At 44.1% G+C, this 25,672-nt stretch overlaps 1 protein-coding gene, 1 long non-coding RNA gene and 1 pseudogene across 2 annotated transcripts in view; 2 read left to right on the top strand and 1 right to left on the bottom strand.

Annotated features, from left to right (window-relative positions):
• LOC118973198 (uncharacterized) overlaps positions 1 to 79 on the bottom strand; it is a 50,151-nt gene extending 50,072 nt beyond the window's left edge. The window contains exon 1 of the long non-coding RNA XR_012122357.1: positions 12 to 79. This is a non-coding gene — a long non-coding RNA (uncharacterized lncRNA). The remainder of the gene's footprint in view (positions 1 to 11) is intronic.
• A 4,880-nt stretch (positions 80 to 4,959) lies between these two features.
• The window catches only part of LOC140843856 (uncharacterized), a 30,726-nt gene continuing 10,013 nt past the window's right edge, over positions 4,960 to 25,672 (top strand). Inside the window, exons 1-9 of the mRNA XM_073214276.1 lie at positions 4,960 to 5,414; positions 6,866 to 7,075; positions 7,395 to 7,535; positions 9,174 to 9,254; positions 10,797 to 10,968; positions 14,020 to 14,108; positions 14,729 to 14,799; positions 15,282 to 15,397; positions 15,524 to 15,626. Of these exons, the coding sequence (XP_073070377.1) occupies positions 4,960 to 5,414; positions 6,866 to 7,075; positions 7,395 to 7,535; positions 9,174 to 9,254; positions 10,797 to 10,968; positions 14,020 to 14,108; positions 14,729 to 14,799; positions 15,282 to 15,397; positions 15,524 to 15,626 (1,438 nt within the window). The remainder of the gene's footprint in view (positions 5,415 to 6,865; positions 7,076 to 7,394; positions 7,536 to 9,173; positions 9,255 to 10,796; positions 10,969 to 14,019; positions 14,109 to 14,728; positions 14,800 to 15,281; positions 15,398 to 15,523; positions 15,627 to 25,672) is intronic.
• LOC140843690 (putative nuclear envelope pore membrane protein POM 121B) lies at positions 16,058 to 17,939 on the top strand (annotated as a pseudogene).

The following is a 25,672-nucleotide window of genomic DNA, read 5'->3' as shown; positions in this document are numbered from 1 at the left end:
TTGATTCTTACCTTAAGATTTTTTTAAATAAGCAAAGTAGTTTAGTACTTTCAGTTTCTTGTTTCTCTCAAGGTCTGGAATACAGTAAGCTATTTTAAAAAGTCGCCACCAGGTGTCGCCGCAGCAGCCGCATTCCCTCTTGCGGTGGAGGGACATTTTCTAGTACTTGGACCGCACCACGTAGAAACGCTTGTCAGTCTAACACCCAACCTTCATTGTTAGAACATAGGAAATAAAAATAAGTTAAAATAAAAAATCTCTTGTTATTCCATTACACAGTAATAACCACTGTAACATCATGAAATCTGTACTTTTAGTCTCTTTTCCCCATGTACACACACTCTCATGGCACAGAGTTCTTATGTTAGGAGATAATAAATAACCTTGACTTAAGTCCTGAGTTTGTCACTAACATTTGACAAAACTCTAGACAGGGTATATAATATTATTATACAAAATCCTTTTCTATGGCTGATGACATTGCTGTAATGAGTTTGTACCGTACTTCTTTACCTAATCCTTTACTAAGACATTCATTTTGTTTCCATCCCCCACTCCAAGTATTATAAATGATACTTCACTGAATATCTTTGTATATAGATTCAACCATGTCCCTAAGACACACAACTTAGAAGTGCATAATTACTGGGATAAAGAGATCAAACATTTATAAGACTGTTCTTTATATTCACAGTGCCACATGGTTGGGAAGGGAGGGATAAGGGGGAAAAACGGGCAGTACAATTAGTACACATAATGTAGCAGGGCGGGTGGATACGGGGAAGGCAGTATAACAGAGAAGACAAGTAGTGATTCTATAGCATCTTACTACGCTGATGGACAGTGACTGTAATAAGGTATGTGCTGGGGACTTGATAATAGAGGGAGTCTAGTAACCATAATATTGCTCATGTAATTGTACATTAATAATAGCAAAACAAAAATAATAATAAATGAAAGGCCTTATCCTACAGTAGGGGAGAATATATTTGTAAATGACTCATCTGATAAATGGTTAACATCCAAAATATCTGAAGAATTCATATGCCTCAACGCCCAAAAAACAAATAACCCAATAAAAAAATGGACGAAGGAAATCAGGAAAACAATTCCATTTACAATTGCATCAAAAAGAATAAAATACGTAGGAATAAACTTAACCAAGGAAGTGAAAAACCTATGCCCTGAAAACTACAAGACACTCTTAAGAAAAATTAAAGAGGACACTAACAAATGGAAACTCATCCCATGCTCATGGCTAGGAAGAATTAATATTGTCAAAATGGCCATCCTGCCCAAAGCAATGTACAGATTCAATGCAATCCCTATCAAATTACCAACAGCATTCTTCAACAAACTGGAACAAATAGTTCAAAAATTCATATGGAACCATCAAAGACCCCGAATAGCCAAAGCAATCCTGAGAAGGAAGAATAAAGTGGGAGGGATCTCGCTCCCCAACTTCAAGCTCTACTACAAAGCCACAGTAATCAAGACAATTTGGTACTGGCACAAGAACAGACCCACAGGCTGGTGGAACAGAATAGAGACTCCAAACATTAACCCAAACATATATGGTCAATTAATATACAATAAAGGAGCCATGGACATACAATGGGGAAATGACAGTCTCTTCAACAGATGGTGCTGGGAAAACTGGACAGGTACATGTAAGAGAAGGAAACTGGATCATTGTCTAACCCCACAGATAAAAGTAAACTCGAAATGGATCAAAGACCTGAATGTAAGTCATGAAACCATAAATCTCTTAGAAATACAGGCAAAAACCTCTTGGACATAAACATGAGCAACTTCTTCATGAACATATCTCCCCAGGCAGGGGAAAGAAAAGCAAAAATGAACAAATGGAACTATATCAAGCTGAAAATCTTCTGTACAGCAAAGGATACCATCAATAGAACAGAAAGGCATCCTACAATATGGGAGGATATATTCATAAATGACATATCCAACAAGGGGTTGACATCCAAAATACTTTATAAAGGGCTCATGCACCTCAACAAACAAAAAGCAAATAATCCAATTTAAAAATGGGCACAGGGTCCAAACAGACACTTCTCCAAAGAAGAAACTCAGATGGCCAACAGGCCCATGAAAGATCCTCCACATGGCTAATCATCAGAGAAATGCAAATTAAAACCACAGTGAGATATCACCTCACACCAGTTAGAACGCCACCATCCAAAAGACAAACAACACATGTTGGCGAGGTTGTGGAGAAAGGGGAACCCTCCTACACTGCTAGTGGAAATGTAAACTAGTTCAACCATTGTGGAAAGCAATATGGAGGTTCCTCAAAAAACTTAAAATAGAAATACCATTTGACTCTAGAATTCGTCTCCTAGGAATTTACCAAAACAAGATTCCAGTTCAAAAAGACATATGCACGCCTATGTTTGTTGCAGCACTATTTACAATAGCCAAGAAATGGAAGCAACCTAAATGTCCATCAGTAGCTGAATGGACAAAGAAGAGGTGGTACATATACACAATGGAATATTATTCAGCCATAAGAAGAAAACAAATCCTACCATTTGCAGCAACATAGATGGAGCTAGAGGTTATTATGGTGAGTGAAATAAGCTAGGTGGAGAAACACAAGTACCAAATGATTTCCCTCCTTTGTGGAGTATCAAAGCAAATTGAAGGAACAAAACAGCAGCGGACCACAGACTCCAAGAAGAGACTAGGGGTTACCAAAGGGGAGGGGCGTGGGAGGGAGAAGAGGATTCAGGGATATTATGATTGGTGCACATGGTGTGTGTGGGGTCACGGGGAAACAATAGCTCAGAGAAGACAAGTAGGGACTCCGTGGCATCGTGCTACGCTGATGGACAGCGGCGGAAAATGGGGTATGGGGGGACTGAATAATACGGGTGAATGTGGTACCCACATTGTTTCTCTTGTGAAGTGTATATCAACGATACCTTAATAAAAAAGAAAAAAAGTCCACGTTATACCAATTGACTTTTATGAAAGACTTGATGCTTTTATTTTCCTTTTCCTGTTTCTTTTTCGCCGTCTCGCCAACGGGTCTCGTGCTACCTGGTGCCCACGGCGGCCGCGCTGCACGAGCTGGCTGGGGGGCCGCCGCAGCCTGGGGGAGCCTGAGCCGCGAGCCCCGAGCTGCCTGCCATTCGCGCGCCGTCTCCCGGCAACGGGAGCGCGCGCCGCCAGCGCACAATGCCCGCCAGCGCACAATGCCCGCCAGCGCACAACGCCCTCCCGCCTCTAGCCCGGGCGCGCCAGCGCGCAGGCAGGCAGTCTGGAGGAGAGAACCGCGGAAGTCGCTCGCCCGCCGGACAGAGCTCGCTCGTCGCTTCAAATGGGAGGAGTTTTGAGCAAGCTCCGCCCCCCAGAGCCCGCCCCCGATCCCGAAGCCAGGAGCCGGCGCCCATCCGCGCGCCCGGCCTTCCTCGCAAGCCGCGCCCGCCCCACAAACCCCGCCCCGCCGGCCCCCTGGGCCAGCCGTGATCCATTTCAGCCCTCAGTCCCCACTCGTTTCGTCGGGTCCCGTCGGAGAACTTTCCGCCGGTAAGACACGCTGACCCTCCCCAGACGGAGGACTTGACTTTGAAAATTTTTTTTTCTTAAGTCCTCAGTGGGCTCTGTGCCGTTTTCACCTCTTCAAACACCTTGGTGCGCGTCCACCGTGTCCTGTCTCCCTTTAGCCTCTGCTATGAGATTGCTGCCAGAACTGTTCCCTTCTTTCAGTACCTTTTTTTGGGTCATTTTTCTATTCCTTTTATTTTTACTTTTTAATTTTTGGGGGGATCATTAGTGTACAGTTACATGAGCAACATTGTGGTTACTAGACTCCCCCTATTATCAAGTCCCCCCCTCATACCCCATTACAGTCATTGTCCATCAGCGTAGTGAGATGCTATAGTCACTACTTGTCTTCTCTGTGTGCTATACTGCCCTCCCCATGCCCACCCCACCCCCCTACATCATGTATGCTGATCCTAATGCCCCTTATTCCCCTTCTCCCTCCCTTCCCACCCACCCCTCCCAATCCTTTTCCCTTTGGTATCTGTTAGTCCACTCTCGGATTCTGTGAGTCTGCTGCTGTTTTGTGCCTTCAGTTTTTTCTTTGTTCTTATGCTCCACAGATGAGTGAAATCATTGGTTACTTGTATTTCTCTGCCTGGCATATTTCACTGAGCATAATACCCTCTAGCCCCATCCATGTTGTTGCAAATCCTTCTTTCAGTTCTTAAAGCTCTGAACTTTAATACAGTATGGGTTTAGCAGAATAATTGGTAAATCACTTAAAATACACCTGCTTCAGGTGAGAATTCCATCTGTCTGTTTATTGCAGCACTATTTACAACAGCCAAGATAGGGAAGCAACTTAAGTGTCCATCAGTAGATGAATGGATAGAGTAGAGGTGGCACATATACAAAATGTTACACTATTCAGCCATAAGAAGAAAACAAATCCTACCATTTGCAACAACATGGATGGAGCTAGAAGGTATTATGGTGAGTGAAATTAGCCAGGTGGAGAAAGACAAGTACCAAATGATTTCTCTCCTTTGTGGAGAATAACAACAAAGCAAATCTGAAGGAACAAAACAGCAGCGGACCCACAGACTCCAAGAGACTAGGGGTTACCAAAGGGGAGGGTTGTGGGAGGGAGAAGAGGATTCAGGGATATTTATGATTGGTGCACATGGTGTGTGTGGGGTCACGGGGAAACAATGTAGCTCAGAAGACAGGGAGGGACTCCGTGGCATTGTGCTACGCTGGACAGCGGCAGCAATGGGGTCGGGCGGGGGGGGGGGCGGTACTCGATAATACGGGTGAATGTACTACGCACATTGTTTCTCTTGTGAAACCTTCAGAGCAGTGTATATATCAACGATACCTTAATAAAAAAGAAAAAAAGAAAAAAAAAGTTCACATTACACCAACTGACTTTTATGAAAGACTTAAATGCTTTTTATTTTCCTTTTCCTGTTTCTTTTTCGCCGTCTCGCCAACGGGTCTCGTGCTACCTGGTGCCCACGGCGGCCGCGCTGGTCGAGCTGGCTGGGGGGGCCGCCGCAGCCTGGGGGGTGCCTGAGCCGCGAGCCCGGAGCTGCCTGCCATTCGCGCGCCGTCTCCCGGCAACGGGAGCGCGCGCCGCCAGCGCACAATGCCCTCCCGCCTCTAGCCCGGGCGCGCCAGAGCGCAGGCAGGCAGTCTGGAGGAGAGAACCGCGGAAGTCGCTCGCCCGCCGGACAGAGCTCGCTCGTCGCTTCAAATGGGAGGAGTTTTGAGCAAGCTCCGCCCCCCAGAGCCCGCCCCCGATCCCGAAGCCAGGAGCCGGCGCCCATCCGCGCGCCCGGCCTTCCTCGCAAGCCGCGCCCGCCCCACAAGCCCCGCCCCGCCGGCCCCCTGGGCCAGCCGTGATCCATTGCAGCCCTCAGTCCCCACTCGCTTCCTCAGGTCCCCTCGAAGGCCTTCCCGCTGGTAAGACACGCTGACCCTCCCCAGACGGAGGACTTGACTTTGAAAGTTTTTTTCTTCAGTCCTAAATGGGCTCTGTGCTGTTTTCACCTCTTCAAACACCTTGGTGTGCGTCCACCGTGTCCTGTCTCCCTTTAGCCTCTGCTATGAGATGTGCTACCAGAACTGTTCCCTTCTTTCAGTTCTTTTTTTTGGGGTCATTTTTCTATTCCTTTTATTTTTACTTTTCAATTTTTGCGGGGATCATTAGTGTACAGTTACATGAGCAACATTGTGGTTACTAGACTCCCCCCATTATCAAGTCCCCCCTCATACCCCATTATAGTCACTGTCCATCAGCGTAGTGAGATGCTATAGTCACTACTTGTCTTCTCTGTGTGCTATACTGCCCTCCCCATGCCCACCCCCCTACATCATGTATGCTGATCCTAATGCCCCTTATTCCCCTTCTCTCTCCCTTCCCGCCCACCCTTCCCAATCCCTTTCCTTTGGTATCTGTTGGTCCACTCTCAGGTTCTGTGAGTCTGCTGCTGTTTTGTACCCTCAGTTTTTTTTTTGTTCTTATGCTCCACAGATGAGTGAAATCATTTGATACTTGTCTTTCTCTGCCTGGCTTATTTCACTGAGCATAATACCCTCTATCCCCATCCACGTTGTTGCAAATCCTTCTTTCAGTTCTTAAAGCTCTGAACTTTAATACAGTATGGGTTTTGCAGAATACTTGGTAAATCACTTAAAATATCCCTGCTTCAGGTGAGACTACCTTCTGTCTGTAAAGTATAGTACTCTAAAAGGTTTTATTACTTTTTTATCTTTGGACCAATAAATTGTATCAGCCGAACTCAAAGAGGTGTACCCAGGAAACTTCCTGGATGGATATAACTTGGCTGATAAAGATGATTAGATTAAAAAGACTTGTGTTTCATTTAGTCCCAGTTGAGTGATAACAACAAAATTCAAAACTTCTGTGACACTAGATCCTTGATAAGTACATTTATTTGAAAAGGTGAACATTCAGGTTTTTAAAATGTTTGACTTTGGGTGTATATTTCTGATGACTTAGCATAAGAAATTGAAGGATTCTTGTAAAATTTGTCCCTGCACGTCCTTACACACACTTTTCTTCACTGTTGTTTTACTTGTGTGGGCAGTTTTTCAATTTCCCCCTCAAAGTTGTTGAATCCATTGCAGGGACAGCTGTCAAGTACCTGCCACTTTCTGCCCTTACGTGGAATGGGGAAAGTTGCCATAAAAATGCTGTATTTTGTGTTGCTTATAGGCTTAAGCTCTCTGGAAAATAACTGAACCCACATGGTTCTTAAGGAATTTAAACTTTCTGTCATTCTTCTAAGCTGCTTTGATTCCATAATGTGTCTCCCATTCTCCACAGGGTCTGTGGGACATCACCACACCACTTTGGCATAACACGTCCAAGACGATACCCAGTCCAGCAGGCCCAGTATTCCTGTGTGCTTCCCACGCTGTGCCAGAATGGCGGTCACAGGAAGCGTGTGCTGTCTCGCGGTCATTCCAGAGTGGTGTGCAGGCCTTCGACAGTGAGGATCGCTCCTCCTGGGAGCAACCTGGCTCATTTTCCAATGTAAGCATTGCTGGAGGAAAAGACTCCCAGTGTGTCCACTTTATTCTCCTGCAGTTGTTCATCTGAGAGAATAACTAACTCAAAGGAAAGGAAGAAGCTCCTTATGTGAGGGAGAAATCTCAAGTTCCAGTTATTGAGCAATTTTTTATTTTCTGGGTTTTTCCCAAGACTATAGCTTAACAGCTAAGGGCCATTTGTGTGAGTGTATAAGTTACCCTTTTGCTTGTTGGATAGCTTCTGATTTCCAGTGCCTGAAGTTCATGCTATGTAGCATGATGATCAGAATATCTTAATGCTAGAATCCTGTTTTCTGTTACAGAGCAGCGCAGATCCCTAAGGCCCCAGACCCGTGGTCAAAGGAGGCTGTTCTCCTTGCGCTCGAACGTTGGAAGAGGAAGAAAAGGACAGTGGAAGAGGAGGAAGACCAAACATCTGCTGCTGCTCAGGAGGAGAAAAGAAGGTAACATGCCCTGCAGAGTACTCAACGTGCCTCCCACACGGGCTCCTGGGATTTGTTGAAAGAAGAGATCACTCCCCAAAAGAATCAGAGGCCACCTCCTGTGTGTGAATGGCAGGTCCCCTTCTTCGGCTTTCATGGAAGAGCTTGGTAACAAGAGCTTTAATGCTATGCCTTTCATTAGGCACAGGTTACATACATTTTGTAATATACCTTTTCCATAAGTACTAGAGAAAAGCCAACAGTTACTGGCCACATCAGTTTCATACTTTTGATATAAATGTGTTAAATTTTATTTTGAGAGAATGCTGAAAGTCTTCCCCTTGTGGTGGTCAGTTATTTGGGTGACCATCAGCGTAGGTGTCATGTTTGTGCCAAAGGAAATACTTAGCAAAGAACAGTGAAGACTGGAGTATGGTAGCTTTATGAGTAATGAGAATAAAAAACCAGTTTCATTATTTGGTTTTTGAAAATGTAATGAAAATAGAGGAAGCAGTCTGTTTCCTCGATGGAAAGAGAGGAAGTTGAAGGTGCTGAGTAAGCTGCAGAACTGCTTGTGGCTTTCCAAGAAGTCAGTTAAGAATTTTCTTGTAATTCAACAAATTCCAAGACCCACCATGTGCCAGAGCCTACTCCAGGGACTGTGGATAGAGCACTGAGCTAGGCAAAGGTCTCCTGGGACTTGGGTAATCAATGAAACAGGGTCATTATAGATTGTAAGTACATGAAGATTTTTAAAAAGTGCTATAAAAGGATCATGAGAAAGGGGGAGCTCTGTATATAAGGTGGTCAAGGAAACATGCTCTGAGGAGACAGTGGGCCCTACATTTGAGAAATAGAACCATTGTCCTCATCAGTTACACTAGGTTAGCCATAACCTGCAGGTTCACAGCTGGCCATCTTTGATACTGTAGATGGCAACATTAGGTAAGGAAATACTAATAAATGCAAGTGTGTTCATTGGAAGACTGATTGGAAGTAACGTTGGAAGATCAGGTAATGAATACAGGGATATGCTTTACAAGTGAGCAGTCTGAGCTCATGTCAGCCAACTAAGCAGGAGTGGCAGAGGGAGATGGTGTGTTGGAGGCCAGAGAGAAAATAACTATTCTTATGGTCAAAACAGGTTTCTCATGTTCTCCAGGTTGGTAATTTGTCTAGACCCCAGTGAGCCTATAACGGAAGGCTCTGTGTTGTGTTTCCCATAATTGGAATAAGCAGTGATTATGTGCACCATGCGCAGGCCCTTATCTGTGACCTGTGAAGTTCTTCTCTTACAGACTGAACTAAGTGAGAGCACTGGGGGATGTGTGTAGGTGGGTCACTAAAGCGTTTTTTTGTCTTTAGTTTACAGATGGTAGGATATTAAATTTGTGATTACAGTGCTTTGGTGAGAAGTTAGCAAATAATCAGTACACCTGAATAGTTCAAAAGGTCTTGATGCATTTTTATACTTTTCTTATTAGATTAGGACAGTCCTAGAATAAATTGACCTTCCTGAATCTTTGAGATCTGAGGCAACCTTTTCTTGTCTAGCATGAACCTATGTTCTGTAGAAAGAGTATAAGATCCCAGGAATATGAGAGTATGCTTTAAAGGAGAGGTCGTATCATCTAATTGAGGGTTTGTGATTTGTCACAGGTGCCATGACAGCAGTGGGAGTGGCCATTCAGCTTTTAAGCCCGAAGTGGCCAATGGAGTCCCTGCTGCTTTTGTGCCTGAGTAAGTGAGAATCCATCTGGGTGAGGTTTCCTGTTTGGGAAAGGGTCATTATCAGACTTATTGACTTGAAAGTTTTCCTCTTTGAAGTCAGAGACCAACATTTTGAGTAACTTGCCACAATAACTATTTTGTCTAATTCCTTTTACTATTTTTCTTTAATATGCATAAAATATGCTAAGGCTAAGAGGATTTGTAGATACACTGAATAACCAAGTATGTAACAAAAAGATCACAGGGTTTGTGCAATGGATAGAATGTAACAGTATGAAATTTAAGAAAAATGTGAGATTTCTGCCTTTTAGCTTAATTATATTTGAGGAAGAATTGGCTGGGAGGGAAAAAGGCTGGAAATGTGTGTGAAAAGGCTTGGGGTAAGTTACATTTTTAAATTGAGTCAGCACTATGATATGGCTGCCAAAAAAGCTTAACATGCTCCTCCTCTGGGCTGATGGCAGAACAAAGACCAGGAGGAGGCAGGTCGGCGGTGGTCCTAATGCCTTCGTCCTGCTGTCCGAGGAGGGCTGCTGGTGGGCTGTGCTGCCCTGCAAGAGGAGGCAGACACAGACCGAAATTCACTGCGAGAGAGTGAAGCAACTCAAGATGTCACGGGGTGGTGGTGGGTGAGGGGGTTCTAAAGGAACATAAGCACTAGCCCAGAGGAGAAAAACCTCAGGGGTGTAAAGAAATGAGGGAGGGAAGCATAATGGCCTGCAAAAACCTGAAGGACTATCACATGAGAGGAGGACAATTGGCTTGGCTTGGCTCCAGATGGGATCCATAGGTGAAGTAAGTGAAAGAGAAAGTATGTTTGCATCTAGTGCAGGGATAAACTGCTCTGTGGTTGGTATTCATCAGCCAGGAGACAGCGAGCTGTCTGTGCTGTCACAAAGGTTGGATGACTATTTCACAGGAAAGATGTTTAGGGAATTTCTGTTTCAGTTTGTATCTTAGAAAAAGTGGTTGGTTCCTCTTAAACTTTTTTTAACACCTTTATTGAGGTATAATTGACATAGATAAACTGTGCCTCTTTGAAGTGTACCATTTGATCAATTTTGACATGTATCCTTATCAGAATTATTGTCCTATAAATTTTCCTCTTTGAAATCAGAGAGGAACATTTTGAGTAACTTGCCACAATAACTATTTTGTCTAAATTTCACACCCACGAAACCATCACCACAGTCAAGATAATGAACATGACCATCACTGCCAGAAGTTTCCCCATGCCCCTTGGTGAAGCCTTAAAATCTCCCTCTCATCCTGTCCCTGTTGCCAGGCATCCATTGGTCCCCATTCTGTCACTATAGATTTGTGTGCATTTCTTAGAGTATATATAAGTAGAATCATACTTTTAATTTTTTAAATACTGAGCTTTCCCTTTCTGACTTTGTGAGACATATTTAGGTGAATTAACAGTAAAATTAACAATATTATCCTTTTCCATTGCATTAGAACGATTCTGTGACCGTGGATGAAGCCTTAAAACAATGTTGGTGTCTTTCAGTAGCACATCTGTGTTTTCCCCTTTTATTTCCCTGTTAGGCCTGGGCCTCTGAAGAGAGGTCTCAGTTCCCAGAGCTCAGATGGCGAGCTGCGTAAGAGAACCTGCACCTCTGCTGTGAGCTGTTTGAAGGGCACGTGCACATGTGGCATCCGTATGTCCAGCCGCAATGCCATTACCAGTTCCTACACTTCTACTGGAGGCATCTCTCAGGTACACACACCTGGTGGTGTGGCAGAAGTGGGTTCTTTGCATTTATTAGTTGATTATGCAGTGTTTACTAGCCACCTTCTGTCAGATGCTGAGATCACCTCTAAGCTAACAGCAGTTACCAACCCTTGAATGATCGCTATGGACCAGTGGAACAAACTAGAAAGCCCAGAATGCCTATGTGGAAACCTGATAACAAGCCAGAGCCATTATTATAGATAAATAGACAGAGGATGAACAATTCAAAAAATGGTACTAATTTGATTAAAAAGGTAGATTGAGTCTGAATTGCATTGGGTCATAAATTCATCCTCTAGGCACTGGGAATTTAATGAAAGTTTTAAAAATAAGTGGTTATAATTATTTTTAGAAAGGATGTAATGTAGACTGGAGAACAGATCAAGTTTTGCTACCAGAATGACTTGAGTTCAAATCTTGGCTTTGGCACTTAGTAGCTATAGACTCTTAGGCAGGTAAATGATTTAAACTCTCTTTTTCTCATCTCTAAAGGATTATTATAAAGATTGAAGGTAATGTTTGAAAAGCACCCATTACAGTGCTTGTCAGTAAGAAGGCACCCAATATATAGGAGCTGTAACAAAAGTTACACATGCATGAAGGAGGTTTTTGAGAGGAGAAAGAATTTGACGTAAGTTTTCATCCGTACAGAAGGCTCTTAGAGTAATATAAATGACACATTAATGATAAATGACAAATATAGGAGATGAAGGCCCCGGCCAAGCAGTTATGGCAATGCAGAGCATAATAGTACTTTGCCTGGATCTATTCTGCAGTAGGCCCTCTGCTGAGCACAGTACACACATTTCCTCAATCAGTGATCACAACAGACCTGACATACATAGTCATTGCCCCTTCTTACAATTTTATGTCAAATGTCATACATACACAAAAGGAAAGAAAAATATCATAATGAACCTCCATGTGGCTCCAGCAGTTAACAGTGTTTTGTCAGCCCTGATCCATCAACACCCCCACCCCAAATTGGTTTTCCTCTTGTGATTTAAAGTACAAACACGTTGTTTCACCTGTAGGTACTTCAGTGTATTTTTAAAACTTTTTGAACATTAATAACCACAATGCCTCTATTCATCTGAATAATAATGACTTAATGTTAGTTATTATCACTCCAATTTGCCCTTCTTACCCTCCCTGTCTTATTATAGTTACTTTGAATCAGGGACCAAAAATCAACTCATTGAGTTTGGTTCACATGTTTCTTAGACTCTTTTTTTTTTTTTGAGCATTAAGTATTTAATTAATATATGTAACAAAAAGTCTGAAGGTAAGGTTGTACACTTACGGAAATAATGATTTTGACCTACTTCATAAGGTAGTTGTGAGGCAGTACATGTAAAGTGTTCATGCGTCTACACTGTCCATAGTAAGCATTCAAGAAGTGCCACCAAAGTAAGTACCGAAATCTACATTTCAGGGGACTTAATTCACACTGAGAGCTTCAGACTTAGCATTATACAAGGTTGTATCTGATGGCCTAACAAGCAGACAGAGTAAAAATAATCAACTTTTTAACAGGCCTGGGCCGAGCCATGATGCTCAGAGCTGCGCGCCAGTGGTGGGCCGCCAGGGGCGGGGCGCCGGGACGCCGGGGGTGAGCGGGGCGAGGGACGCGCCCTCCGCCGCCCGTCGGTCCCCCGGGGGCGAGGCTCGCGTTCCCACGGCCCGCCACGCAGCCGGGCGGGAAGACACCCCCGCATCACGGGCAGCTGCGGGGTCGACCGCGGGAGGCGCGCGTGCACTGGGGCTTCCACCTTCCCGGGCGCGATGCTCAGGCTGGCCTGCCGGCGCGGCGAGCTCCCCGCGGAGGCAGAACCCCTCCGCGGACCTGGGGCGTGCCAGACACAGCCCCGGGGTGCGCGGGCCTCTCCAGAATGCCGCCTATCCCATGTGCCGGGCCCCGGCTCCCAGCGCCCCGCCCCCCCGAGGAGCCGCCGCGGCAGGTCGCCGGCCTCAGAGCGCGGCCTCCCCGGGCGCTCCGGGCCCGCGCGGCCGGCGCCCCCTTGTGGCCTCCAGCTGTCAGGCTTCCCCCGCAGCTGCTGCCGCCGCCGCCGCCGCCGCCGCCGCCGCCGCCACAGGCGCCGAGCACACAGGCTGGGGCGCGGCCTCACGCTCACTCCCCCGCAGCAGGGACGTCAGGCCTCTCTTAGACTCAATCAACGGTACTACTACTACGCTTTTTCTTACTTTTGAAAAGTCTGAGTCATTATGTTCTGTAGAATTTACATTCTGGATTTTGTTTTCGTCATGGTGCCATTTTGACAATTACTCTATCCCTATTTTCCCTGTAAATGGGCAGTTGGCTCCTGAGGCTTGATGAGTTTCAAGTTCAGTGATTTGGGCAGAGGTGCTGCTGTGCACTTCTGATCGCATCACACAGGGAGCACTGCTGTGTGGTTGCCTCCCACTGGCCTCAGGTGTCAGTCTGATCCTTCCCTTTATTGTTCCTATGAGCTTTTCACCTGCTGATTTTAGCGGCCATTTTTCGCCTTTGTCTATGTCCATTGTGGCAAAATGGTGATGTTCTAATTCTGTCCTTCCCTCTGCATGTGTTAACTGAAGGTCTGTGTAATTCTAGACAGAAGAACAAACCCTATCTACAGGAGTGGCAGGAGAATAAGCCACTGGGGTGCATGGGCTTGCATGCACTGATGCCATAGTTAACTCCAAAGATGACCAGTATGATTCTTGCTGTGTTATCTTTATGAACTGATGATATTTTATAAACATTTCATGATCCTCAGTATCTTGATGATATTTTATAAACATATCATGATCCTCAGAAAGACTAGTTGCTCTTTCTGATGCAACTTTTCCAACTTTGGCCAATGACGACCCTTTCAAATACTGGCAATTGACTCACTTTTCAGAAGCCCCACTTCACAAAGAAATGTTTTTTTAGTTACTTGAAAAGGAGACTTTATATACAGGGATGGATTAGAGCCACAGAATTATGTTGAAGGTCAGAGCCTATGTTATTCCCAAGGGTCAGTCACGTGACTTGTGTTTGGCTTTTAGCTGTGGAAGAGGCGTCCCAGTGCCTCACCCTTCTCCAGCCCAGCCTCATCACACTCACAGACACCAGAGAGTCCAGAAAAGAAAATGAGGTAATCGGTGATTTGCTGTGTGGATTAATGAGAGGGTGGGAAAGGAGGGAAATTTACTTGGCTCTTAGGCTTTCTGAGACTCCGATTTGGAGAATCAAAATGGTTCACATCTAAAGGGCAGAGACGGTGCCGCCCTGAATCGCTCTCGTCTCTTGCAGTCGTCACACAGTGTGACCACACCGGCCTCTGCTTCCCCTCATGCTGCAGCGTGAGGGGCTGGGGCATAAGGGGAAGGGCTTGCATGGGACAGAGTGAACAGAGTGACTGATGGGGGTGGGCAGCAGGCTTCACATTCTAGACCCCAGCTGACCCCCTATGTGCCCGACAAGAATGCTGCTTTCTTAGAGATAGAGGTGTGACTAGGACTCTCAGAAACTTGGCAGGTTGTATGTAAGGTTCTGAAGATTGTTTTCTGCTTGTTTTAAGACAAAGGTGTCTCTGTGGCTACTGTGAACTGCCTCCCTTCATTTCTTTAGGAATTTTCTTTGCTTCTTTTTGTTGTCTTGACACACTGAGATCTTAGTCATCATTGTTCTAGACTTTGGTCAGTTGGTAGTTAGGAGGGTGTAAGAAGTTATCCAGTGCTTTTCTAAACTTAATTGTGCCTCTTCCAACTATAGAGAAGAGGACGGTTCTCAGGGATCTGGCTCTTCCACTCCGCTGGTAAACAAGGAGTCCCAGGGAGAACAGGGTAAGTTGATGAACGCATGGCATGTGTTGGTGGTATTGTATGGAGGGCGCATGGACCACAACCCACTGGAAACATGTATTGAGCCTTGATTTGTGTGGGGCTTGGTAGTTACAGAGAGAGATGTTCCTGTCCTTCAGGGTTTATGGTCTGGTAAGGGAGAAAGGTTGCCCAGACTCGTATAGCATAACCCACGCCACCTGGGGGGTTTGGGGTAAGGTAAGCCTAGGTGGGGGAATCTGAGCAGACCAGGCAATTTCTGTCCAGTAAGCAACCATGTGCATGCATTTGGAGCAATGACCACTTCACGTCGTCTTGACTATTAGAAATAATCTTGCCAACACCATCCAAGCACCCAAACCATAGAAGATAGAATCTCAGAGACACCTAGTGAAAGTTCAGTATTAAAAACTAGGCTGGGTAGACAAACCTCTCCATTTCTGGAAGAGAGCAGGAAGAAAGTAAGTCTGATACTTTATTTGCAGATACAACCACATGTAGGGAGCAGAACTGGGATTCTCCACCTACACCCAGCAGCTCCCAGCCACACAGACGCAAGTTTCCCCTGGTGCCCTCCAGGCGAGGGATCCCGCTGATCTCGGTATGGTCTGTCCACCCACCCCTGCCCACCCAGTCTGGCTCCCCTGCGTCTCAGGAACGGAAGGGTCAGTACAAGTTTCTTTCAATTCCTTCTGACTGGCTTGGCTTCTCCTTTTTCTCTTGGTAGCCTCCAGCTCCCTGGATCGGCCGCTCGATCACGGTCGAAGAGCATTACCAGGAGAAGCAAGCTCAGTCACAGTGGCTGAAGAGGATCTTCGAGGATAAGACTGGTAAGGAATATGGGTTAATTTCACACTCCAGAGACTGTTCCCAGAGTCATATTTGTTGACTCCTGAATCCCTGGCCCAGCAAGGCTTCTAGAGCACCAAATACCATCACGTTTGAGATACCATAGTTGCCATTTTCTGTTCTTCTTCCTAGAATCTGCTACAGTGGCAATGTTGGGGGGGAGGCATTGTGAATTTTACTCCGTTCTTGTCCCCGCTGTGAGGAAGAATTGAAGGGCAGAGACACAGTAGTGAAGCAGAGTAAAAGTTTTATTTAAAGTTACTTAGCCAGAAAGAAGTGCAGGTGACCTCAGAGAGGGAGGAGTGCCCTGAAAGGTTGGAGAGAAAGAGTTTAAGATTAAAAGGTCACTCTTAGAAAGTGTGGGTGACTTTAGAGAGAGGAGTGCCCTGAAAGGTTGGGAGGAGTTGAAGTTATGCACTTAGAAAGTGCAGGTGACCTCAGAGAGAGGAGTGCAGTACCCTGAAAGGTTGAAAAGAGGGACTTTAAAGTTGAAAGGTTCTGCACTTAGAAAGTGCGGGTGACCTCACATAGGAGCACAGTGAAAGGTTGGGGGCTCTCTCTTTTAAGGATTTTTCAGGAATGTGACAGAGGGTTAGGGGTGGGCTTGTTCAGTGGTCTCAAGTATCTTTGATGAGACATTAAGTTACTCATCAGTCCTCTAAGTAATTCTGCAAAATTAGCTTATCAAGACCGTCTGCCTTTCTTCCAAGGTGGGCAGAGTTATTTGTTTGCTAAAGAGCATGTTAAGAATCTTTCTTCTGAAACTTCCTAGTTTTTTTTTAAATACAATTTTGGCTTTAAGGTGGGATCTCCCTGTCTTTACTTTGCTGTTTATAGGTGGGCCTTTTAGCAGGCTAGAGTAAATCATACAGTGGTCTAATGGACACAGTGAAGACATGGGCTGTGCTCAGACACTTTTATCTGGGGAATATTCAAACATCAAGGCCAAGTTTCTCTTGACCTTTTGAGCTTTAACTGATTAACTCACTAACTCTGAATCTTTTCTGGATTTCTAGATTTAACTGGTTACCCGAGTCCTTTCTAGGGGGCTTTGCTGACCCTGTACTCTTTCCACCCCACTCATATGTATTTCCCTGCCTAACAGCCACGCCCATGGCCCGTTTGCCCCTGCAGACACCTGGCCTTCTGGGCCCTCTTGGCTCTTCACAACCAGGGCCCCTCCCGACCCCTCCCCAGACTCCAGATCCACAGCCCCTTTCTCGGGGCTGACCCCTGCCTCTCCCGTAATACCAGCCAGTGACGCCACCAAGTCACCTCCGGCCTCTCAGGCTGAGACATCTGCCAAACTCCAGGCCCCGCCTGCCCCAGGCCCCACCCTGAAGCCCAGGGTTCTCTTTGGAACGCTGAGCAGACCACCTGCTAACCCTTCTGCCTCGGCAGCTCCTGCTGTGTCTTCAGCACATCCCATGTTCAAGCCCATCTTTGTGGCTCCATCTAAAAGTGGGAAGGAGGGTCCTGTGCCATCCAGCCATTCCCAAGTCACAATGGAGGCATCTTCCATCTCTGCCCACATCCCGACTACCAGCAGACTGCCCCTCACTTTCAGTTCTGTTTTTAGCAGCACAGGGCTACCTACATCTTTGCCCTTGTCAACTCCTTCCTCCTTCAGTCAGACAACTACTTCAGGCACTAGCACGAATACCCCTCTGTTCCCTGGCCCAGCCAGTGTCAGCGTCCCCTCAGCAGCGGCTTGGGGGACCACCACCGGCACAGCCGCAGACTCCACCCGGAAGCCTGTCTTTGGCTCTGGTGTGAGCAGTGTGACCAGCACTGTGAGCAGCATGACCAGCCCCACTGCTTCCACTGCCCAGCCTGTCCTCTTTGGGTCCCCCCTTGCCTCTGCTACCAGTTCTGCCCAGCCATGGGCTCCATAGCCCAGTTTGGCAGGCTCTGGCCACGCCTGCTCCAACAACAGCCATCACCTTCAGCCAGTCCCTGCCCAGCGCCATCCAGTCAGCTGCCGGCAGCAGCACCGCCAGTTTTGGTGGCTTCAGTGGCACCCTCACGACCTCCGCCCCCATCGCCCTGAGCCAGCCTGCACTGACATTTAGCAGCACTACCACCCCAGCCTTCAACATTCCCTTTAGTTCTGGCACCAGGGCCCCCATCCCATCCTATCCCGGAGTCATGCCACAGCACACATTCGGAGCCACTGACAGACAGCAGATGTGGACTGCCAGCCAGCACTGGTCCCCAGCTTTGGCAGCTCCTTTCCTTTTGGAAGCTCAGCAGCCCTGGTCCCACCCCAGCCAGCCTTTGGCAGCACTGTGTAGTCAGGTTTTCGTAGGTTGAAACCTGCAGCCTCTCTTTTTAGCACCATCTCCAGCACCCAGACAGCCTTTGGCAGCACCACAGGTGTTTCCTCCAATTTTTTTATTTTGTGGTATCATTAATCTACAATTACTTGAGGAACATCATGTTTACTAGACTCCCCCCTTCACCAAGTCCCCCCCACATACCCATTAGTCCCTGTTCATCAGCGTAGTAAGATGCTGCAGAATCACTACTTGTCGACTATGTGTTGCACAGCACTCCCCATGCCCCCCCCACATTATACATGTTAATCATAAGGCCCCCATTCTTCTTCCACCCCCTTCTCCCTCCCTTTCCACCTATCTTCCCCAGTCCCTTTCTATTTGGTAACTGTTGTCCTTTCTTGGGTTCTGTGATTCTGCTGCTGTTTTGTTCCTTCTGTTTTTCCTTTGTTCTTATACTCCCGAGATGAGTGAAATCATTTGGTACTTGTCTTTCTCCACCTGGCTTATTTCACTGACCATAATACCCTCTAGCTCTATCCATATTGTTGCAAATGGTAGGATTTGTTTTCTTCTTATGGCTGATTAATATTCCATTGTGTATATGTATCACATCTTCTTTATCCATTCATCTACTGATGGACACTTAGGTTCCTTCCATTTCTTGGCTATTGTAAATAGTGCTGTGATAAACATAGGGGTACATCTGTCTTTTTAAAATTGGGCTTCTGCATTCTTAGGGTAAATTCCTAGAGGTGGTATTCCTGGGTCAAATGGTATTTCTATTTTGAATTTTTTGAGGAACCTCCATACTGCTTTCCACAGTGATTGAACTAAATTACATTCCCACCACCAGGGGAGGAGGTCGCCAGCATTTGTTGTTGTTTGTGTTTTCGATGGTGGCAATCCTTACTGGTGTGAGGTGATATCTCATTCTGGTTTTAATTTGCATTTCTCTGATGACTAGCGATGTGGAGTATTTTTTTTTTTTTTTTTTTTTTTTTTTTGAGAGGGCATCTCTCATATTTATTGATCAAATGGTTGTTAACAACAATAAAATTCTGTATAGGGGAGTCAATGCTCAATGCACAATCATTAATCCACCCCAAGCCTAATTCTCGTCAGTCTCCAATCTTCTGAAGCATAACGAACAAGTTCTTACATGGTGAACAAATTCTTACATAGTGAATAAGTTCTTACATGGTGAACAGTGCAAGGGCATTCATCACAGAAACTTTCGGTTTTGATCACACATTATGAACTATAAACAATCAGGTCAAATATGAATATTCATTTGATTTTTATACTTGATTTATATGTGGATCCCACATTTCTCCCTTTATTATTATTATTGGGGATTGTCTTTTTTTTTTTTTTTTTTTTTTTGAGAGGGCATCTCTCATATTTATTGATCAAATGGTTGTTAACAACAATAAAATTCAGTATAGGGGGGTCAATGCTCAATGTACAATCATTAATCCATCTCAAGCCTAATTCTCGTCAGTCTCCAATCTTCTGAAGCATAACGAACAAGTTCTTACATGGTGAACGAATTCTTACAGAGTGAATAAATTCTTACATGGTGAACAGTACAAGGGCAGTCATCACAGAAACTTTCGGTTTTGATCATGCAATATGACCTATAAACCATCAGGTCAAATATGAATATTCATTTGATTTTTGTACTTGATTTATATGTTGATCCCACATTTCTCCTATTATTATTATTATTTTTATTTTTAATAAAATGCTGAAGTGGTAGGTAGATGCAAGATAAAGGTAGAAAACATAGTTTAGTGCTGTAAGAGGGCAAATGTAGATGATCAGATGATCAGGTGTGTGCCTATTGACTAAGTATTAATCCAGGCTAGACAAGGGCAGCAAAACATCCACAGATGCAGAAGATTTCTCTCAAAGCAGGGGGGGTGAGGTTCTGAGCCTCACCTCTGTTGATCCCCAAATTCTCACCTGATGGCCCCCCTGCGACTGTGCCTGTCTTAGGTTGTTCCTCCCTTGAGGAATCTTACCCGTCTCTGGCTAACCAGTCATCTTCCGGGGCCATACAGGGAAATGTAAAGTTGGTAAGTGAGAGAGAAGCCATATTGTTTGCAAAGGTTAGCTTTTTACTTCTTTGCAGATTTATGCCCTGTGGCTTCTATGCCCAGCACTTGTCTCGAGGTATCTTTACCACCTGGAGGAATTATGATACTCGGTAAATTCGATATGAGGCACGAATTCTATTTAAGGTTTGTAATTAGGAAGGAAGAAGAAAAGCTATAGATGTAGCATATGAAGGAAACTTGGGAGGATTGATTATTTCTTTGACATATCTTCTTGTATAGTACCTTAAGTATGTATAGGTTTTAAACTACTAACTAATTTGCACACACATATTAACATAATAGGAATACGGTGACATAAACAAAGCAAATCTATAATTACCAGCCATCTCCAGTGAAGCCAAGAAAACCATTTAGGCACCCTAGGCATTTGTGAAAATTTATCTATGATATGATGGATATTGTCCAACTGTACTTGAACCATCAGACAAATTAAAGCAGCCCATTTCTGGGATCTGTTCACATCCCATATGTTCTTTTAACCATAGATAGTCTATAGTCATGAGATTTTGGGGTGCTACAACTTGCACCCCTCCCAACTCCTGGTTGAGTTCCAACAGTACAGATCCAGTCAAATTCGTTGTCTCACTGTATGCACATGCCAGCCTAGACATCTCCCTCCTCCTTCTTATGGCAAGTCCAGGAGACGGTGGGCTGGATGCAGCCACAACCGCAGCATCGTCCGGATCCCTGTGGAGGCTTTTTGATGATCATCCCCCGGCACGAGTCCTCCAGAGAGTGCTGATGCCGGAAGCTCCTCCTCATATCGTATCTTAGTTCATTTTCTGGGTATCCAAGCTAGGCCTTGATCTTCTGCGTAGAAACAAACAGACCCTTTGCCCACACTTTGACATGCCCTCTATACCACTGTGCAGAACTCATTGGAGGTCAGCACACAGTAACTGCTTTTTTTTTTTTTTTTAATTAAGAGAAAGGAATATTATCAGAAAAGAGTACCTCCATAGCTGATCATCTGACACCCTTTAAGTGATCAACATTAAGGATATTTAAAGCATGCGTTGATCTTTGATTTACCAATAGTTTTATCCTGTTAAGGAGTAATCCCCCTTTTCTTTCTTTCTTTCTTTTTTTTTTTAAATTTTTAATCTACACTTACCTGAAGAATACTATGTTTACTATGCTCTCCCCTATATCAGGTCCCCCCTAACAACCACATTACGGTTACTGTCCATCAGCTTAGCAAAATGTGGTAGAGTCACTACTTGTCCTCTCTGTGTTGTGCAGCCCACCCTCCCCTTTCTCCCTCCCCCCCATGCATGCTAATCTTAATACCCCCCTTCTTCTTCCCCCCCCTTATCCCTCCCTGCCCACCCATCCTCCCCAGTTCCTTTCCCTTTGGTACCTGTTAGTCCATTTTTGGGTTCTGTAATTCTGCTGCTGTTTTGTTCCTTCAGTTTTTCCTTTGTTCCTATACTCCTCAGATGAGTGAAATCATTTGGTATTTCTCTTTCTCCGCTTGGCTTATTTCACTGAGCATAATACTCTCCAGCTCCATCCATGTTGCTGCAAATGGTTGGATTTTTCCACTTCTTATGGCTGAGTAGTATTCCATTGTGTATATGTACCACATCTTCTTTATCCATTCATCTACAGATGGACATTTAGGTTGCTTCCAATTCTTGGCTATTGTAAATAGTGCTGCGATAAACATAGGAGTGCATCTGTCTTTCTCAAACTTGATTGCTGCGTTCTTAGGGTAAATTCCTAGGAGTGGAATTCCTGGGTCAAATGGTAGGTCTGTTTTGAGCATTTTGATGCATCTCCATACTGCTTTCCACAATGGTTGAACTAATTTACATTCCCACCAGCAGTGTAGGAGGGTTCCCCTTTCTCCACAGGCTCGCCAACATTTGTTGTTGTTTGTCTTTTGGATGGCAGCTATCCTTACTGGTGTGAGGTGATACCTCATTGTAGTTTTAATTTGCATTTCTCTGATAATTAGCGATGTGGAGCATCTTTTCATGTGTCTCTTGGCCATCTGTATTTCTTTTTTGGAGAACTGTCTGTTCAGTTCCTCTGCCCATTTTTTAATTGGGTTATTTGTTTTTTGTTTGTTGAGGCGTGTGAGCTCTTTATATATTCTGGACGTCAAGCCTTTATCAGATCTGTCATTTTCAAATATATTCTCCCATACTGTAGGGTTCCTTTTTGTTCTATTGATGGTGTCTTTCGCTGTACAGAAGCTTTTCAGCTTAATGTAGTCCCACTTGCTCATTTTTGCTGTTGTTTTCCTTGCCCGGGGAGATATGTTCAAGAAGAGATCACTCATGTTTATGTCTAAGAGGTTTTTGCCTATGTTTTTTTCCAAGAGTTTAATGGTTTCGTGACTTACATTCAGGTCTTTGATCCATTTTGAGTTTACCTTTGTATATGGGGTTAGACAATGGTCCAGTTTCATTCTCCTACATGTAGCTGTCCAGTTTTGCCAGCACCATCTGTTGAAGAGACTGTCATTTTGCCATTGTATGTCCATGGCTCCTTTATCAAATATTAATTGACCATATATGTTTGGGTTAATTTCTGGGGTCTCTAATCTGTTCCACTGGTCTGTGGCTCTGTTCTTGTGCCAGTACCAAATTGTCTTGATTACTATGGCTTTGTAGTAGAGCTTGAAGTTGGGGAGTGAGATCCCCCCTACTTTATTCTTCTTTTTCAGGATTGCTTTGGCTATTCGGGGTCTTTGGTGTTTCCATATGAATTTTTGAATTATTTGTTCCAATTCATTGAAGAATGTTGCTGGTAATTTGAGAGGGATTGCATCAAATTTGTATATTGCTTTCGGCAGGATGGCCATTTTGACGATATTAATTCTTCCTAGCCATGAGCATGGGATGAGTTTCCATTTATTAGTGTCCCCTTTAATTTCTCTTAAGAGTGACTTGTAGTTTTCAGAGTATAAGTCTTTCACTTCCTTGGTTAGGTTTATTCCTAGGTATTTTATTCTTTTTGATGCAATGGTGAATGGAATTGTTTTCCTGATTTCTCTTTCTATTGATTCGTTGTTAGTGTATAGGAAAGTTACAGATTTCTGTGTGTTGATTTTGTATCCTGCAACTTTGCTGTATTCCGATATCAGTTCTAGTAGTTTTGGAGTGGAGTCTTTAGGGTTTTTTATGTACAGTATCATATCATCTGCAAATAGTGACAGTTTAACTTCTTCTTTACCAATCTGGATTCCTTGTATTTCTTTGTTTTGTCTGATTGCCGTGGCTAGGACCTCCAGTACTATGTTAAATAACAGTGGGGAGAGTGGGCATCCCTGTCTGGTTCCCGATCTCAGTGGAAATGCTTTCAGCTTCTCGCTGTTCAGTATAATGCTGGCTGTGGGTTTATCATATATGGCCTTTATTATGTTGAGGTACTTGCCCTCTATTCCCATTTTGCTGAGAGTTTTTATCATGAATGGATGTTGAATTTTGTCAAATGCTTTTTCAGCATCTATGGAGATGATCATGTGGTTTTTGTCTTTCTTTTTGTTGATGTGGTGGATGATGTTGATGGATTTTCGAATGTTGTACCATCCTTGCATCCCTGGGATGAACCCCACTTGGTCATGGTGTATGATCCTTTTGATATACTGTTGAATTCTGTTTGCTAATATTTTATTGAGTATTTTTGCATCTACATTCATCAGGGATATTGGTCTGTAATTTTCTTTTTTGGTGGGGTCTTTTCCTGGTTTTGGTATTAGGGTGATGTTGGCTTCATAGAATGAGTTTGGGAGTATTCCCTCTTCTTCTATTTTGTGGAACACTTTAAGGAGAATGGGTATTATGTCTTCTCTGTGTGTCTGATAAAATTCCGAGGTAAATCCGTCCGGCCCCGGGGTTTTGTTCTTGGGTAGTTTTTTGATTACTGTTTCAATTTCTTTGCTTGTAATTGGTTTGTTTAACTTTTGTGTTTCTTCCTTGGTCAGTCTTGGGAGGTTGTATTTTTCTAGGAAGTTGTCCATTTCTTCTAGGTTTTCCAGCTTGTTGGCATATAGGTTTTCATAGTAGTCTTTAATAATTCTTTGTATTTCTGTGGAGTCTGTCGTGATTTTTCCGTTCTCATTTCTGATTATGTTGATTTGTGTTGACTCTCTTTTTCTCTTAATAAGTTGGGCTAGAGGCTTATCTATTTTGTTTATTTTCTCAAAGAACCAGCTCTTGGTTTCGTTGATTTTTGCTATTGTTTTATTCTTCTCAATTTTGTTTATTTCTTCTCTGATCTTTATTATGTCCCTCCTTCTGCTGACTTTAGGCCTCATTTGTTCTTCTTTTTCCAGTTTTAATAGTTGTGATGTTAGACTATTCATTTGGGATTGTTCTTCCTTCTTCAAGTGTGCCTGGATTGCTATATACTTTCCTCTTAAGACTGCTTTCGCTGCATCCCACAGAAGTTGGGGCTTAGTGTTGTTGTTGTCATTTGTTTCTATATATTCCTTGATCTCTATTTTGATTTGTTCATTGATCCATTGATTATTTAGTAGCATGTTGTTAAGCCTCCATGTGTTTGTGAGCCTTTTTGTTTTCTTTGTAGAATTTATTTCTACTTTCATACCTTTGTGGTCTGAAAAATTGGTTGGTAGAATTTCAATATTGTGGAATTTACTGAGGCTCTTTTTGTGAGCTAGTATGTGGTCTATTCTGGAGAATGTTCCATGTGCACTTGAGAAGAATGTATATCCTGTTGCTTTTGGATGTAAAGTTCTATAGATGTCTATTAGGTCCATCTGTTCTAGTGTGTTGTTCAGTGCCTGTGTGTCTTTACTTATTTTCTGCCCGGTGGATCTATCCTTTGGGGTGAGTGGTGTGTTGAAGTCTCCTACAATGAATGCATTGCAGTCTATTTCCCTCTTTAGTTCTGTTAGTATTTGCTTCACGTATGCTGGTGCTCCTGTATTGGGTGCATATATATTTAGAATGGTTATATCCTCTTGTTGGACTAAGCCCTTTATCATTATGTAGTGGCCTTCTTTATCTCTTGTTACTTTCTTTGTTTTGAAGTCTATTTTGTCTGATATTAGTACTGCAACCCCTGCTTTCTTCTCACTGTTGTTTGCCTGAAATATGTTTTTCCATCCCTTGACTTTTAGTCTATGCTTATCTTTGGGTTTAAGGTGAGTTTCTTGTAAGCAGCATATAGATGGGTCTTGCTTTTTTATCCATTCTATTACTCTATGTCTTTTGATTGGTGCATTAAGTCCATTTACATTTAGGGTGACTATTGAAAGATATGTACTTATTGCCATTGCAGGCTTTAGATTCGTGGTTACCAAAGGTTCAAGGTTAGCTTCTTTAGTATCTTACTGCCTAACTTAGCTCGCTTATTGAGCTGTTATATACACTGTCTGGAGAGTCTTTTCTTCTCTCCCTTCTTATTCCTCCTCCTCCATTCTTCATATGTTGTGTGTTTTGTTCTGTGCTCTTTTTAGGGGTGCTCCCATCTAGAGCAGTCCCTGTAGGATGCCCTGTAGAGGTGGTTTGTGGGAAGCAAATTCCCTCAGCTTTTGCTTGTCTGGGAATTGTTTGATCCCACCATCATATTTAAATGATAGTCGTGCTGGATACAGTATCCTTGGTTCAAGGCCCTTCTGTTTCATTGCATTAAGTATATCATGCCATTCTC

Source organism: Manis javanica, chromosome 10 (genome assembly GCF_040802235.1).
Source record: "Manis javanica isolate MJ-LG chromosome 10, MJ_LKY, whole genome shotgun sequence".
Classification (NCBI taxonomy): Eukaryota; Metazoa; Chordata; class Mammalia; order Pholidota; family Manidae; genus Manis; species Manis javanica.
This window is presented reverse-complemented; position numbering and strand designations above follow the sequence as displayed.